Source organism: Molossus molossus, unplaced genomic scaffold (genome assembly GCF_014108415.1).
Source record: "Molossus molossus isolate mMolMol1 unplaced genomic scaffold, mMolMol1.p scaffold_m16_p_4, whole genome shotgun sequence".
Classification (NCBI taxonomy): Eukaryota; Metazoa; Chordata; class Mammalia; order Chiroptera; family Molossidae; genus Molossus; species Molossus molossus.
This window is the reverse complement of record NW_023425377.1, coordinates 45315684-45334379: the sequence shown is the minus strand read 5'-3', so window position 1 is coordinate 45334379 and position 18696 is coordinate 45315684. Positions and strand designations below refer to the sequence as shown.

The 18696-nt window shown below is 35.7% G+C and overlaps 1 protein-coding gene across 1 annotated transcript in view; it reads left to right on the top strand.

Annotated features, from left to right (window-relative positions):
* Window positions 1–13979, top strand: part of ADAMTS19 (ADAM metallopeptidase with thrombospondin type 1 motif 19) — a 316590-nt gene extending 302611 nt beyond the window's left edge. The window contains exons 22-23 of the mRNA XM_036241047.1: window positions 10098–10275; window positions 12459–13979. Of these exons, the coding sequence (XP_036096940.1) occupies window positions 10098–10275; window positions 12459–12610 (330 nt within the window). The 3' untranslated portion in view covers window positions 12611–13979. The remainder of the gene's footprint in view (window positions 1–10097; window positions 10276–12458) is intronic.
* The last annotated feature ends 4717 nt before the right edge of the window (window positions 13980–18696 follow it).

Sequence of the window (18696 nt, the reverse complement as noted above, 5' to 3'; positions counted from 1 at the left end):
TCTCAAATTAAACTTCATCTGCCTTCGGACTGTGCCATTGGTATTCCAACAGTTCCTCAAATTTGCAATATTTAAATTAAAATTCCTCATTTTGTTTCCTCAACCCAATTTCCTTTTTCTGGAAAAATATCAATATTATCTTCTCATTTATCCAGGCTGGAAGCTACTCTTGGCATTTCTTCTATACACAAGTAAGGTTTCATCTCAGTTTCTATTAATTAATTCATTTTTTTCAATTACAGTTCACATTCAATATTATATTAGTTTCAGGTGTGTAACAGAATGATTAGACATATAACTTACGAAGTGATCACCTCAGTAAGTCTAGTACCCACCTGGCACCATACATAATTATTACAATCTTACTGACAGTATTCCCTGTTAGGTACTTTATATCCCCATGCCTATTTTCTAACTACCAATTTGTACTTCTTAATCTCTTCCCCTTTTCACCCAGCCCCCCAAGTGCCCTCTCATCTGACAACCATCAAAATGTATTCTGTATCTATGAGTTTGTTTCTGGTTGTTTATTCATTTTTTTTGTTCTTTAGATTCCACACATAAGTGAAATCATATGGTATTTGTCTTTCTTTGTCTGACTTATTTCATTTAGCATAATACCCACTAGGTCCATACATATTTTCACAGATGGTAAGATTTCATTCTCTTTTTATGGCCGAGTAACACACACACACACACACACACACACACACACACACACACATTTGTAATCACATCTTTATCCAATTGTCAGCTGTTCTTTATTCCCAGTATAATACTACCATCCTTATTTTTTCACCAGGACTAGAGTAAGAATTTCTAACATGTTCCTTACCTCCGTACTTTTCCTCTTTCACATCCATTTGCTTACCGGGGTGAATTCCTCACTCTGTTTTAGAGCCCAATACTTCCAGAGATTCCCCATTGCTGTACCATCATCTCCCAGATACTTTGGCATTCAAAGCTTTGCATATTCTGGTCCTTAACCTACCCACTGAAATTGGTCTCAGTGCTGTCAGTAATTTAGTATGTCTACTAAGTAAGCTTAAGTGTGAGCAGTGTGTACTTCCACAATCTTCATGTCTGTGTTTATAATTTTCTCTGTGCCTGGAATGTGTTTCTTCAACTCTCCATGTCCTTCAGGGACCACCTCAAGTACCTGATTTTTTAAGGGACTTCCCCAATAAATGGCAGAAATGTTTTATGTTTAAAATATTTTTACTTACTGATTTTTTTATTTCACATAAGAATTTCTTTGCACTTACTGACTTGCATTTTCTCAATGAATTATTTGTTGTCTTATATTGTTTCTGTTTTATTAAGAATATGTTCCTCCCTTCATCCTTATCACAAATCTGAGTGACCAGACATTGCACTACATATAGGGAATATTTATTGAATAAATGACTGCAAAATTTTTTCACCGAGCAAACAAAAAATGTGTGATGCATCTAAATATTATATGTCCTTTCTTCTGATCTATTTTATTTCTGAAACCTAATTACATAACAATTACAACTATATAAAAACTATATTTTCCTACAAAATAATTAGTAACTGGTTTATTTTTCTCCAGGAAAATTAAACTAACAGATATAATTTTATGTAAACACATGACTCCCCTGACATTTTCCTGTGTGAAAAATCAAACAACCTACAAATGTGATTTTTGAAAAAATAAATTCACCTTTATTTAAAGAACGTGCTGTTGAACCCAAATAGGTTCTTGACATTGAGCTTCAAGGAAAATGGCAGACTTCTTTTGCATTCTTGTGAGTCCATCTGGCTGGAGCACTGGCCGGCAGGTTAGACAGAAATGATCTAACCTGGAAAGAAAAAAAGTAGTGGGTGGAAGCAAAGCACACGACTTTTCTTTGTGAACTGGCAAATGCAGTATTTATTTGAGGTTGGAATAATTTAAAGGTATCTATGCTCTCTGTGATATTTTAAATCAAGACTTTATTGAAACAAAACAAATGCACATACTTCTCCAATGTGGCCACAGAAGGATCTGATCCATTTTTGACCTATAGTTGTTGGACTGGACCAGGAAAGTATGTTATTTGAAAAGGAAATTAAATCCCTGTCATTCCAGCAGTTCTCTCTGGTGGCAAGATGTTTCACTGGAAGGATAATGATAAAATAGGAATGTCCTGATAATCTTTTTTTCACCTCTGTGACAGCCTGCGATTGATCGAGCACGGGCAGAACTGCATGTGTGCCCAAGACTTTGTGGTTATTAATTGCTTCTTAATGCAAAACATCTTTGTTTTCTTTCATCATGGTGGTGATCAGTGTGTACTTTAATATAAAAAATTATTTTTTTGGTTATTTTGACAGTCTTTTCATAACATATTCATATCTCTGCTGATCATTCATAAGTAATCGGCTTGATTTCACCACGCATTTTCTTGATTTTCTATAACTATATGCAAATGTTTTTATTAAAGAAACAAAAATAGTTTGAACTGTATAACCAAATGATGAATTAATTAAACACATATGCAAAAATAAATTCTCAAATGTCTGACCCCTAGGAATAGATTCAGTCCCAAATACCCATGTGAACTACTTTAAAAAGATGCTGAAACACTGACCAAAATAAATAGCAAATCTTAAAAAACAAACCTAACTTTTGTTCCTTAGTATGTTTGTTTCACACTCACTTTATTAAAAGTTGAAAGATGGAACTGCCAAACATATACATAAATGAACAGGAATGTTGCACTAATAATTTCCAGTAGAAGTCATCATTTAGTTTCCTTCTGAGATCCATTCTCCACCGTGAATGCTACTTCACTCTTGTTAAAACGCTTGTTAAAATAATCCATTTATTCCCAAAGATAAATTATTCAAGGCAATGTTGTTAACCTTGTTATAGATTGACACTTAACATTACAGATTGTATCAGGTCCTGTATGATTGTATATTATATTGGTAGAAAAAATAATTTGAACTCTTTTTGCCAGTGACAATTTTCTCTTAATTTAGGAATTCCTATTTTTACCAAGGCCAGCTGGAAATGAGTAAAGCATTACAGAGCCTTCCTTAGCTGCTGGCCTGGAGAATACACATTCTCTCCAAAATATATATCTTTGGCACAGTCTAGAAGGAAGGAATCTCGGGTAATCTCTGTGCTGGCCAAGTGTGAGAATTATTATTTTTAACCCCTAAATACACTGAAATTTGTTTTTTAAGGAATTCAAAATCAGACCAGTCCTAGTTTAGTTGTCTGTTAACCACCAAACCCAAAATAATACTTTATAGTAGTATGAACTTTTACTATTGCATTTTCTGCATCTTTGTTTGATTTGTAATGTTTAAGAGTACACTTTACAAGACTTACAGATTGAACGGTTTTACAGTTTAACATTAGAGTTTAACATACACAGGTTAATAGTTCTATAAACTCATTAGCAAACTAATTGATTATTTAACCTAAGTATACAAATTTATTATACCATCATATCCTAGTTGGTTCCCAAAACTAAGTTATCTCAATATTCAGAGTAACAAATAACTAGCACCCAATCAGTGACAACTCTGAAGTCCTGAAAGGAAAGGTAGAAACTCATTTAACCAATAATTTTAAAGTTTGGCATTTTACCATAGAATCCCAATACCTAAGACTAGATGTGGAAGTCTCTTTTAGCTCCATGTTAAAAATCACATATCTGGAATAAATCTACTTGATCTCAGAACCCGTGGAGCACAGAAGCACTACAAGAATCAGAGATCTGTAGAAAGAATATCTCCTCTTGAAATAGGACAGTAGTTAGATATGTATGGATATCTCACTTATAAAGGATTCTTGAGTGAAATTAAGTTGACCAGAAGTACATAGGTTAGTTCTTGGACAAGAAGACAACAATGTTCTTTGGTGAATTTGACAGAGACACAGTACTAGGTAGATTATACCATGAGCTATTATGGAAATTACTTTATGATTCATGAATTTTCAATGACAGAGAAATAATTTTACACCTTGCAAAAGTAGGTTCAAGTGGTACTATGGCAAACCTTGAGAACGTCCTAAAATCATGGTGACTATTCTCCTCCCTCATTTTGACACTTTACAAATTTGCAGATAACTATTTATTGGTGCCTTTAGCCCTTTCTCTTTGAATGTACATGTTTTACTCATGTCAATATATTACAGAGCATGCTTGTTATCTTTCGCTGGTATTTAGTGGATTTATGTCAGTAGGCATAGTGGTATTTATAGAAACAACACACAGATTGTTTTTAAATGATGCAGAATTTTCATATGTTCAATTATATTGTAAAAAAATATTTCTATATGAAATAATGAACATTTAGCAATAGAATATATTCATATTATGTATGTAGTTTCTGATCCATCAAAAATGTATACCATTGTGTTAATGAAAACCTAATTTTCCTCAATATATCAGGTTAGACTTGAAACAAGTAATTTCATAAGGTCAGTTATTTGACAGCACACACTCTTAAGCACACTGCTCTTAAACATACTGAAATGATAACTTCAATAAAATGTTTCAGGATAAATGACCTTTCCTTGAAGTCTTTCTCTAAGGTGCTTAAATCTTTTCCGAAGTATTACACCAAGAACTTAGGAACTGTCTATTAGTGCCATAAATAATGCTATGTCAGAAATAAAATTCCATGGTCAGTTTCTTTCTTTAGTTTACTTTTTGGCCTTACCACTTATCCATCCTTTGTGACAAAAGGATTCCACACCTTGGCTAGTTTGTTACATTGGATATCATAGCCACTTAGAGTTCATTGCATTCCTTTGTTTCTATGATAACGCCACAGTTAAGAACTTGTTATTAATTTTTTAGTGGTTTTTTTTCCTACATTTTTTTTTATTGTCCTCATTTGTTTGCATTTAGGCCAATCCATAAATTTGCCAAGTCATTCTGCCATCTTAAACTGTCTTTACCAGTACTGCCAAGCCCTGCCCACTCATAGCTCTCATCTAACTTAGTCAATAAAACTTTCCAAGAGTTCACATCTCTATCTATCACAAGATAATCCTTGGCTATTTTTAGAAAACTGTAAACATCTGAGTTAAAGGTCTATTGTGCACTCACACCAACTTGGACATTGCCTATATGTCCCCAGATATTTCCCTTGCAGTTTATTTAGATAAAATTTTCTTAGGTAAAACAGAGTCGGTCAGCTCTTAATACCTGGCATAAGAACAACAGAAGGCGCCCTGGCCGGTTTGGCTCAGCGGTTAGAGCATCGACCTGCGGTCCGGAGAGACCCAGGTTCGGTTCCCGCTAAGGGCATGTACCTCGGTTGCAGTTTGTCCCCAGCCCTGGTTGGTCGTGCGGGTGGCAGCCACTCGGTGTGTCCCTTTCATGTCGATGTTTCTCTCTCTCTCTCTCTTCCTCTCTCTCCCTCCCACTCTATCTGTGCAAAAAATGGGAAAAAATGTCCTCGGGTAAGGATAAAAAAAAAAAAAAAGAAAGACAGAAGGCAAATAAAGTTTTAGATAATAAATTTGATTATACAGTTCTATCATGTATATCTCATTTTAAAAGAGGATAAAGCCTTTTTCTTGTTGATTCGCCACCATTTGTATTTGTGGTTCTCATATACTGTATTTCGCTAATCTTTTAATAGTCCAAACTGTTTAAATTATTGAGAAAATTTCCCTTATCATGTTTAGTATTTGATATGCAAGCAATAGTGTAAACATAATTTAATACAGCCTTAGAAATTGTCGCTAATATTCCACGTCAAGGAAGAATTTATTCTAAGAGAAATCTATAGCAATATTATCTAAAAATATTAGTCATGTGTACCCAAGTGCAGGGAAGGTCATATTTTCTAAGATAGATTGAAACAATAACTATCACAAAGTCAGACAGGCAAACCTCATTTCCAAAGACGTTGAGGCTCACTTTTGATGGGAAAGAGGGATGACCAACACCAGTTTTCCTTATGCCATGTTGTCTCTGTCAAAATACTGTTTAACTCCGCAGTCATATGAGCAGTTTTCTAAGCTGTTCTAAGTTTGTTCTAAAGATTACTATTTCCTTTTTACTTTAGTAAAGCTGGGACATCAGGATTGTGTTAGCTGTTCAGAATTAAAGGCTTTTGGTTCGTGAAATTGATTCATAGGATGTTTTGTTTCAAAGGTCCCTCAAGGCAGTAGTAAACTGTTTGGGGAACCAAATATCTGTCAGGCAATACAATTCTCTCTCTCTCTTTTTAATCCTCACCAGAGAATATGTGTCCATTTATCTTCAGATAGAGTGGGAAGGAGGGAGGGAGAGAGAGAGAAAGAGAGAGAGGGAACATTGACGTGAGAAACACATCGACTGGTTGCCTCCTGCTGGACCCTGACTTGGTCCATCGGCTGATGCTGTACCCGCTGAGCCAAACCAGCCAGGGCTACAATTCTCTGTTTAAAAAATACTCTTGTCAGGAAATTTTCCTTGTAAAAGAAAGATCATTGGCAAGTTATCTGGTAACCTTGTGTTTATTTACCAGTTGCTAGCAAACTGATGTTGACATCTTAGCATTTTGGCCTTTAGTAGAAGGCTATAGTCTTTATATCATGTGTTTTGTAATAAATTTTATTGAATTAAGTAACAGATTCACAGTATTAATAATTTCTGCTGTTTTTATTTTCTGCACAGAATCCTGAACGTAATGGGCAACCAATAAATATTAAAAAACCAATAAATATACATTCAAGTAAATTGTATTTTGAGACTTCATTTAACAGAATTTCTGTCATAATGAGATTAGAATCCTTACTGTTATACAGCTTCACCACTTAAAAAATGCCAGACTACAATAACTTGTAATAGTAAGATATTTGGAATTTTTACTTTCATAGTAATGTAGAACTGAAATTGTAGCTACGATCTATTCCAATGCCTTGCTTACCAAAAAGAAAAAATAAGTCTCAGGTAAATTAGTTGCTAGAGTCAATATTAGAGCCCAGGTCTCCTTATTTTAAGGCCAGAATTATTTTGACTTTTTCTTTTAATGTCTATCTTTAATCATAGTAATATGATTTGAGAAAATATTCAATTATTTAGTAGTATGTTCTATAATAAAATAAGAACTAGGTTAGAACATACCTTGGGATTTCAATTTTTCCATTTCAAATATCTTCATTTTTTACACATTTGTAATAAATTTTTTATCAAAATATATTTTACAAAGAAAATAATTACTAGTAAGAGCTTGATATTTTCTGTATTTTATAATAAAGCTTATTCTGTATCTTTGAAAGGCAAAAATAAGTCTGTTTTAGTTAAATGAATTTTAGAACCTTTATTATTTCCTGGATACTATTTTTATTTTTAGGTTATTCTAAATACAAGTTACAAAATTTAACTTACAAAAGGAATACAACTAACAATTTTTTCTCTAGTTCTTTAGATCCTTATGAAAGATGTTATTCAGCCATTATCTGCTAAAATTATGTATTCTGAGTTATCAGATGTTTATAGTTACATCATTAAATTTTTATAATTCTGAAAAATGGCTTGTTCATGTCCTATAAAGTTGATATAAAAGTAATCAAAAGTTTCAGAAATAGTATGTGACTGATTCCCGGACTTGATTGAGACCTGACTGAGAACCTTCTCACCAGAATGAGTTTATCCATTATAAAGCTTCTGTTATTTTTCTGGCTTCTCAAATTCTGTAACTACTTTCAAGATCTACATAAATTTTAGAAGTAGATAGTAGAATGATATTTTTTCATAATAACTTAACTCTTTAAATGTTTTTAGTTTAAATATTTTAAATTTCTTGAAAATATTTGTCTAAGAAGCATAATGTCTTCATTTATAAAATTATATCAATTTTCTAGAGTAGTATTAAAATACTTTCAAGGAAGAAAGATCATGTCAAACAGTTACTCTTATAATAATTTTAGGTTACAATAAAGCTTAAACTTAACTGGAGAGATTAAGATCCTGTAGAGGTTAACAAGAAAAAAAATCAGATTTAAAGGGACATAACATTCCAGTTGTTGTTCTTAATCTGCTATCTACAGAAAGCTAAGAATTCATTAGCTACAAAGAGGGTATTATGTAGAAATATTTGCAGAATAAAATTTTGAATACAATTATCTGTAAAGTAGATTCATGTAATGGCATGCACACAGAATTTTGTTATTCTTAGTAAGCTATTTTCGTAACTGACGTGTAAGTCTTATTACTGAGGGTGGCATAACAATGAGCCTAATTTCAAGAGATTTACTGTCTACTAGAAAAGGCAAACTAGGTGCATTAAAAGATACTAATCAAAAATAAGAAGTGATACAAATTGGAGTATGTTCAATACAGAACACGTATTATTAAGCAATAGTTTCCAAACTCAGGTTGCCAAGCAGATTTGCTTATCTGAGAAATTCCAGGTCTTAAACTCTACAATTTAAAAAATATTCTCCATGTGATTCTAAGTGATAGCCTTATAGATATCGATATATAGTTTTAAACCATAAATATGCATACATAGTTGGGGTAATTGTGGAACACTTAATAGAGGCAGTGGGTTTGAGGCTGATTTGAAAGGCAGCCAGGTATTTGGAAAGGAGAATACTATGAACATAGTTGTAGATGTGGGAATAGAAATTGCATGGGCATAACTAGTCTATAATAGAGCAAATCATTCCTAAAGTGAAGGGTGGAAAATAAGGGCAAGGAGGTAAATAGAAACCAGCCTGGAGATTCTGGGCTACTGGGCTTTATCTTGAAGGCAACAGTTCAGTAACCAGAGCTTTTTGTCCAAGATTACATATGTAAAGCAATTTTGGAAGAATACATATTTAGTGTTAATAAGGAAGACTGGGGACTAAAGACAAAGTGTACATAGTAGACTAGGCTTGAGGTGAAAAGGGTTTGTGTAGAATGCTTCTAGTGCAAATGAAAATGAGAAGAACCTGGGACCCATGATAATATAAAGGAAGAACTGATAGCAAAGAAGGTGCAGTCCTAATAATGACTTGGTAAAGCAAAAGGGGAAAAATATATGTGGCTAGTGAATAATATGACTAGTAAAATAAGTCATTATTTTCAGAAACACAAGCATATTCCCTCTCTCACATGTAATTATGATACCATAAAGTCATTGTGGTTTCTTCTAGTCAAAAAAGGACCAGTTTATTTGTGTAACAAATCAAATCTGGTGATACATGGGGACCCAAGAGACTTCTCTAATAAGAGATCATTGTAGATCAAATGTGTTTTTCTTTGCAAAATAGCTTATAAATGAAGATAAACTACATTATGAAATACAAGGAATCCATTAAAAGGGTATTTTATTAGAAAAGTCTAGATTATCAAATATTTTTATTACCACAATATCACATGTTGTATCAGCTGCCAAGAAATAGCAGCTGATTTCCATAACACATCAGGTTGATAAGCCATGTTGAAACTGTTGATAAACATGTCAAGGCCAGTGCAAACGGAGTAGATGAGGAGGCTGAAGGATTGCAACAGGCATCCAGCCCGTGGTTGGGCGTATGCTAACTCTTGAGATCAATGACAAAATTAAAAAATAGCGAATCAAGTTTCTGTTGCAAACTAGATATTAGAACCTTATAACTGTCTTCCCAAGTGCATATCTCATGTTAGTCCTTCTATTTCACTCCAGGCTTTCTTTATCCATCTTTACTCGCCTATGTCCTGCCTGAGGTCAGCCAGAGGGCACAGATAACATTGTACCCAAGTAAGAGCATCAACGCTTCTAACCCATGTTTTGCATCAACTCTAGATATTGTAGCTCGTGTTCAATTTTAAGAAATACAGGGAGGCCCTGGCCTGTGTTCTCAGTGGTTAGAGCGTCGGCCTGTACACCGAAGGGTCTTGGGTTCGATTCCTGGTCAAGGGCGCTACCTGGGTTGCAGGTTTGATCCCCAACCCCGGTCAGGGCACATGAAGGAGGCAACCAGTCAACGTCTCTCTCCCCCTCTCCCTCCCTCCCTTACACTCTCCTTAAAAATCAATGGAAAAAATATCCTCAGGTGAAGATTAACAACAACGACAAAAAGAAATACAGGGAGAAGGTGGCTCGCAGCCTAGAAAAGAGACACAGCAATAAGGACTTTTAACAAGCCTCTGTATCTCTCCTAGTGCTCGATCACCTGTGGCAAAGGAACGCAGTCCCGTGTCATCCAGTGCATGCATAAGATCACAGGGAGACATGGAAATGAATGTTTTTCTTCAGAAAAGCCTGCAGCTTACAGGCCATGCCACCTTCAGCCCTGCAACGAGAAGATTAATGTAAATACCATAACGTCACCCAGGCTGGGTAAGCAGACCACAAAAAGGGTTGGTTTTGAGAAATATGGAAATACTCGTGGCTTCTATTTTGCACATCATTTTAAAGCTTAATTATAAATGCATACTAATTAGTTTGATCCTAACTAAATTGGCTCTATTTAATGATTTAGTCCAAATGGCCAGGCGGGTAAAAAAATCCTAAAGACTAAACTATTTTGATTTTTTAATCTACTCAGATCCAGACCCTGAAAGTATGAATCACACTATCCAAGGTCATCATATAAAGGGCTGAAGGCTGTAACCATATTTTGGGTTCTGACCAGTCTGTGGCAGAACTATCAATTAAGATAATGTTTAGTAGAAAGGTATGTGGTAGTATATACCTTAGATCTCTCCATTGTTAACAGCCTTCCTTGTGATCCTGGGTACAAATTATCTTTTGGTAAGAGAATAAAAAATGTCTTTCAAGATGAATTGGTGCATGGATTTACACCACCAAACAAGAGGTACCATTTTTTATTTCATATTTAAGCACATGATATTAAACACAAATAACTACCAGTAACATTCATTTACATAGATTTTTATGTTGTAAAATGTTTTCATGTATATTTTTAATTTCTGTTATTTAATCTAATCCATCATGAAGAAGTAGAGTATGTATTTTAAGTAAATATAGCCTGCACGCACATAGCAAATATTCATGAATGAATCAGTCTTTATATCTGTGGCAGTTAGTGGCTTTACCAGCACTGCTGCCTGGCTGTTATGGGGTTAATCTATGTTTAACACCTTCAGTTTGATCTGTGCACATAAACTTCAGGACAACAATTTAATCATAAATTGTCATACTCTTCCAGGCATAAGATTCAATCAAATGGAAAAGTTTGGTTCTTCATGGAAATACAAATATTCTCTTTTTTGAGCCAAATAATTAACATTTCTAAGAAATAATCAGCTCAAGTAGAATTAAAACTAGATAAAACAAAAAGTATAGCAAATGCAGCTAAATCCATGTATTCAAAGCAACATAATCCCTTTCTCCAACAACTTGGAATTCTTGATGCCTGTGCCATAAAATAGTGAATGAATTAAAAGAAGAATTAAATTAAAATTACATATTTTTGTTTATTATATCTTGAAGGTGTACCCCCAAACACAGAAGCACAGTGATTGTAAAATCCAAGTTTTTTTTAGTGTGAAATACTGAATCATATTAGAATAGTGGCAAAAGAAAGAACTGTAGCAGGACTGACTTTTATTATACATGCCAGAACATACTATTTCTTCAGAAAACCTGAGCCCAAATTTACATGACCACTTTTTTTGTATCAAGTTCTCATTTCAAACATTTAATGCTATAAATTTCAGTCTCATGGTAAACAGTTTTGATTTTAAAGGTGCATTAAATCACTATCCCCAGCTATCCCACTTAGACATGTCTGAACAAACAAAATGGAAACAGACTCATAGATACAGAGAACAGACTGACAGCTGTCAGAGGGGAGGGGTTTGGGGGACTGGGTGAAACAGGTGAAGGGATTAGGCAGTACAAATTCATAGTTACAGAATAGTCACAATTGTAAACTACAGCTTGGGGGGAATATAGTCAATAATATTGTGATAACTATGTATGGTGCCAGCTGGGTACTTGAAGCATCAGTGGACCACTCTGTAAAGTACATGATTTTCTAACCACTTTGCTGTACATCTGAAACTAATACAGAATAATATTGAATATAAACTGTAATTGAAATATAAAAAAAGAGGAAGGAAAAAATAAAACATGTGAACATATTTTTGTTTTGCTATTTCTTTGTAAATTCATCCATAACAATACTTATTAATTTTTATTCCCATAAAGGTAGATATATTGAGCACATTTATTTGTCTTTTTAAACTTCTCAAATAAAAATCTGAAAAAAACTTAATTGAAAGCCATATAATTGAATCTTAAAGGCCATTCGCAGACAACACATTGAATTTGGGATATCTGTCTTCGATCAGTGAGAACACTACTGATTCACTTTACTCCTTTATTTCAGGGTATGTGTTTGTGTGTGTGTATATCTCTGTGTTTTAAGTTCCAGAGGTAATATAAATGAGTCAATGTAAAAGTACAAAATCCTCACTTACATGATTGCTATTTGCGTCTACTGATAACACCTGGGGTATTTACAGGTATTGAGTTCCCTGTGTTCTGCTTCACAGCTGCTCTGACTTTCAAGTGCCTGGGAGATCAATGGCCTGTGTACTGCCGAGTGATACGCGAGAAGAACCTGTGTCAGGACATGCGGTGGTATCAGCGCTGCTGTGAGACATGCAGGGACTTCTATGCCCAAAAGCTGCAGCAAAAGAGTTGACCTCTAGCAGGCTGGCTGGCTCACAGCTCTTTGCAATTACATTATTTATAAACACACACACTAGCATGTTTTTCAGACCAAATATTATCAGATTACATATAATTTAATCAAATTAATTTATTTGGGGGCCTGCCAAACATCCAATATGGTGTTTGTTTTGGTAATACAAATATTGTGATTTAGACTATAGGACTTCATAAGTAATTTTATATGAATAAGTTCGATCCAGTTACCAGAATAAAAGAAAAAAAAGGAAAAAAAAATTAATATCATTAGGCTTAAAAAAACACCTTTTTTTGTTAGGGTTGTCTCCAAGGTGCTACTCACTCCCCACCAATACCATTGAGTTATGCAGAATGTATACTAATTTAGTGTAATAGTTTAGCTGTCTGTGGGAAGAAATTATTTTTGATTTGGTGTCCTGATGCAGAATCAGCCCACTTTCTGTACTCTGAAGGAGATGTGTAAACATAACAAACCTCATAGTGTTGAACAGGTTTTTAGAGAATGTATTATAAATTTGGTTCAGATGTAGAGACATATATAGGAAAAATTCTACTGTAATTATAACCTTATTTTAATAATGGGAAAGAAAAAGTCAAAATAGAGACTTTGATCATATTCATGAACATGTACTTGAACCCAAGTATTGTAACAATGAAACACTGTAATTAATGATTTACACTGAATCAACATTGCACTGTCGGTATAGTGTAGAGAAACCGTTATAGAAATGGTAACATCCTACAAAAACGTGTATTATTTTAACATGCTGTCATTAGATTTTAGCTTTTTTAAATAATTTGAACAAAGAAAAACATTGATCCACCCATTTCCTTATATCTTTCTAGCAGATTTTAAAAGAATGTAGTACTTAGCCTCACAAATCATGACAAAATTTACTAAATATTTTTCAGCCTTTTGCCTAGAAACAAGGAAAAACAAAAAGCTGATAATACTGTGGTAGTTTCATTGTGTTTTTTCTTTTTAAAAATTAAAAAGTTTTACAATTCTGTGAAACGTTAAAAAAACAGCTTAAATTTTTTCTTGTGAGAAAATATTGTACATGATTCACATGATTTCTTAGATTTTTTTTCAATAAAATATGTGAAATTTCCTGTTGGGAGGCAATTCTTCATAGGTCTCTCATATTTCCACAAGTCTTGGCACTGTCTGCTTTTGTTCTGGAATATCTTCTAAGGGATGTTTGTGTAGTGAACAGTCTTGGAAGATAAAGTCAGTGTCTCTCTTTGGAGCAAAGAGCAGACATGTTTATTTCTCAGTGTAAAGGTTTCACATTTCCTCAGTTGGGGTCTCTCACCTGTAAACAACTCTGCACGTGCAGGTATAATCAGGCTTTCTCCATGTCTGGCGGCTTGCATTGGCATCACTCCCATAAAAGCCCTCATCATGGCACCAAAAAGGGGAAGAGGGTTTTTTTGCCAATTTTTGTTTTTGTAAATTAAATTTATTGAATAACATTGGTTAATAACATTATATAAATTTCAGGTGTACAACTTTATAATACGACATCTATGTTCACCATCTAAAGTCTTTTGAGTATGTCTATTTTAAATAGTCCTTCCAGCCCTGGCCAGTTTGGCTGAGCAATTAGAGCACCGGCCTGTGGACCAGAGAGTCACGGGTTCGATTGGGACCAAGGGCATGTACCTCAGTTGCAGTGTGTCCCCACCAGCCCTGGGCAGGGTCATGCGGGAGGCAACCAATCGATGTGTCTCTGTCATATCGATGTTTCTCTCTCTCTCTCTTTTTCTCCCCCTCCCTCCACTATCTGAAAATAAATGGAATCATGTCCTTGGGTGTTGATTTAAAATAATAATAAATAAATAGACCTTTCAGAATTAAGAAAATTACTATGGGGTGGGACCAGGGGCTCTTGGCCTCACTATGAGACAGACAGATTTAAGCAAAGTCTGGTTAAATTTGGTTGAATGATCTGTCTTCCATAAGCTCTTGCTCCAACTGTGGGACTGCAGTGGCAATTTAGCATCACCAGAAATTAGTTTATAGTCAGTAATCCAGTAATTATCCAAAAGTCAGATTATTTTCCTTTACCCAATATACAGTTCCCATCAGGAAGGACTAGAAGGTAGAATAACAATATGGGTTTTGGACAGTGTAGCAAAATCTTTCCTCAAAGGGATCTAGCCTGCTGTCTGTGGAATTTGATCTAGAATGCAATTCCTGGCTGTGGTGAGTCAAATCAGACTTCTGTTCACTAAGGCTAGACACTTAGTGCTTACACAAATATGAGACTTTAGTAAAATGTGTATCTGTTTCAGTCTTAGTACTCCACGACCAGTTAGGCAATATCAAAAATCTTTGCAGGTCAAACCATTCCCTCTACCTCTTGACTCTACTGCCATTTATGGTAACCATGCTCTTTTGGCCTTTGCAGTGAGTGAAATGCAGCTGTTTGGCTCTTGCCCTTATAGAATTCCATATTCTCATTAAATTCAGGAAGCCCAGCTCAGTGGCAGCATTTCCCAGTGTCATACCTGACATTCAGAGAATAGCCACTTGAGAGTTTTTTAAGATTCCAATGCTGCCTTCAACAGTGAATTTTTCTAAGACTTGGTGAGGGGAGAGCCCTCCTGCTACACTGAGGGGACATATGGAGCAGGTGGATGAACACATCTGTCACATTAAACCAGTCTCCCTGAACATGTATATACCTTCCTCTGTAGTACACTAGAGCAAGGAAGTTTTAGCATCTCGATTTCATTCAGTGTGGGCCACCATTGGGTCCAATGTTCAGGTAAATTGTTAGAATTACTCCCACACAAATTAGCTAACACTTTCCAGAATCTCTATTTAGTGAACCCATATCAAAAACATTTAGGCTAAGTCAACATTGTATTCCTTCCATCCCAACATAACCCTCTTAAGAAACATCTCTAAACATATACCTTGAGTTTCAGTAAATATGAATTAGTGAAATCTTGAAAATCCATGTTGTTACTCTTAAAATAGCAGTGAACCTTTTTAAGTGCTTATATGCTAAGCATTCTGTTAACCACTATATCTATTAAACCTTACAGAAATCTTGTAAGGTACCATTAATATCTTTACGTTATAGCTGAGCAATCTGAGGCTCAGAGAGTTTCCATAATATGCCCCAGAACACAATTTAGTTGAATGTAACAAAGTCACTAGAACTCCAAATTCTGTGCACTTAATTACCCTGATTGCCTCCCTTGTTCACTAATTTTGAAAATGTTTTATAATAGGTACAGAAGGATTTATAAGATCATCACAGGCTTTCTTTGTAATCAAAACTATCAAACTAATTTTGAAATTCTCTCATAATGTGATGAATCCCAGCTGCTAGTCTGGACATTGTACAGGTTTTCAGCTGAAAATATTTTCATGTATTTCATTCAGTAGGTTATTGGTACCATTTGGGGGGCACGGAGAATGGGGAAAGGAAACAAAGGGGAGGGAGGGAGAAAGGAAAGTTGAGAGAATGAGAAGAGAAGAAAATGAAGTTGATTCATATGTAGAAAGTTTTGCCTAGTGAACCATATTTAGTTCTACGTTTACAATTCTCATGGTTCAAAAGACTATAATTCTGGGTCCAGATACAAGGGGAAATGATACTTTCATAAAAATTTTCTGTGAAGGAAGGAAGCAGATGATTACCTGCGTAGTCAGGGCTGAGGAGTCCCAGGTAGCCACATTTCTGCCAGGTTGTCCCTGCAATTTTGTTCTTTATTTATTTATACTCTTTTTCACTCTAGAATGAAGGTATTGATAACAATAAAGTAGCAGACACCCTAAGTCAATATTTGTCTAATTACTCCCAGGTAAAATTTTGAAGAGTTAAAAAGAAAACAAATGGGTAATATGTAATCAAATAAATTCAGGAAATGCTAGAGTTAATAAAGCAGAACTTTTTAGTCTTCACTGTGAGTTTGTACATTAAAAATACCAGAAGAGAATATAGAGCTTGTCCTAACATTTTTGGCAGTGGAGTGAGTCCTTTTTCACTGAGCGTTGGATTATCAATTTCCAACCAGAGCAGAGCCCTTTTTAGGGCTCTGGGAGAGACAACAACCAGTATTACTTATTGAGCGAAAAGCTAGATGAGGGGATTTGGAGCTGAATCGCGTGGGGAAGAAAGCATCCAATAGGGCCCTCCTGTAACGTATCACCTAGTGTAGAGACTCATAAAAGTATGAAGGACATAATCAAACACAAGATAGTAATATGAGAGTATAAACAAACCACCCTTAGATTTCAAAGGAGGGAAGGAAAGCTCATTGCTACCAAGGAAAATATGCAAAGGTTTTGTGAAAGCGGCTGGGTATGAGCGACGACCCGGGAGGACGGTCACAGGTGAACAGCCCCGCTGTGAAGTGTCTTCCAGGCAGCACTGGCATAAGCAGAGCCACAGTTTGGGGGTGGGGTAGGTGAGGCTGCAGCAGCAGAGGGAGCAGAAAGATGTAGTTCTTGATTGTCAGTCATGTAGTCCACCTACAGGGGTCGTAGTGAGAAACAAGAGCTGATGGTTTGGGGGTGAGTGTGGACAAGGATGGTGGGGAAAGACAGAGAGACTGAGACTAAACTTGACTTGTAAAGGAAGGAGACCATACCCAGTCCTCTGGGCATCGAGAGCATGGAGGAGGAATCTGAAGGAAGGATGCCCAAGGAAACAAGTCTCATTTCACCCACCTCATACTTTGGCTAAGGAAAAGGCCTGGCCTAATCAATATATTTGGATCTAAGTTCTGTGTCTCCACTTGCCAATACAGAGAGCCAAAGAGAAGTTAGGTTCTTCTTGAAGATGTTTGTTATTCCCCAAAGAATCTTTCAGGAAAAGCAAACAGCCTGAGAAATAGTTGTTCATTAGATGTATTCTGGCAGCAACCAGAAAATTCCAGAAAGTACTCAGCACATGCACATATACACAATACACTCGATTCTTGAGACGCTTGTGATTTAACTGGTTATTATTGTAAGTACTTTGTCCAGTAAGTGTATTGATAAAACCACCCAAATGTATTTCAAATATTTTAAGAGTGATAAAGTTTGGGTCCAAAAAATTCTTATAGGAAGTTTCAACTGTTTAATCCAGTCTTACAACTATAAGGAGGGCAGATGGGTTATTTTTAACACCCTTGTGCTTATTGCTACAAAGAAGGTAAGTACTCTCCATTGTCTTGCTCAGTTCGATAACATCCTGGCTGCTGATTCCCATAAGCTCTGTGACACTCTTCTGAAATCTGCTGCTGATATGTTCCACATGTAACCCCACTCCCCCTGGAAGAGAAACCTTCCTGCTGAGTCAGATGGGCTTACAGAGGTGCAAACATAGCAAACTACTTATGTCGTTTAGAACTGCTGATGTGTCTATCCTTTGCCTTCTCACAAGTGGGAAGGTTTCCGCTTTCTCTAGAGGGAAGTCAGTACTTTCCCACTGAGAAGTATGAGTTGCCTTAGGCAGAATGGCTTCCGACGAGAGAGCTTATCTCCATTCAAGTCATCATCTCTTCCAGACTTAATACACTGTTCATAGCTTCACTCCCACCTTGGCTCCGGGCACAGCAGATGGGTTCATTTAGAACAGCTTGTCATCCAAACCCAGCAGCATGTCCTTTCTGATTCCAATGTACTGTGTAAACACCAAAACACTTCGTAGGAGTTTATACAGGTAGGAAGAGAGTCAAAAGGACCTCAGGTTGTGAATGGGTCAAGGCCGTATGTTGGGACACTAAATTACCATAGCAAACTGAGAAGCAAATTCTTAGAATGAAGCTGACAAGCTAAACACGGTTAGGTTTCACATGAGCCTGAAACTCTGGGAGTCAAAACAGGAGAAGAAACAAGATCTTGCGTATCACATGAGAGGCTGGTAGGCAGGGCCAAATCAGCCCGGTTGGCTCAGGAATGGTCAGTGAGAAAAAAAAACAAGTAATGTCTCTATAGGTGACTATCTCAAGTGCTCCAAATTATGAACTGTGATACTGAAATTCTGGCAGCCTTTCTCCAAAGAATAGTTCCTCTTTATTAAACTATTATTTCTGACCGTATGGAGAAGCATTAAGTGCTACACATATCCAATT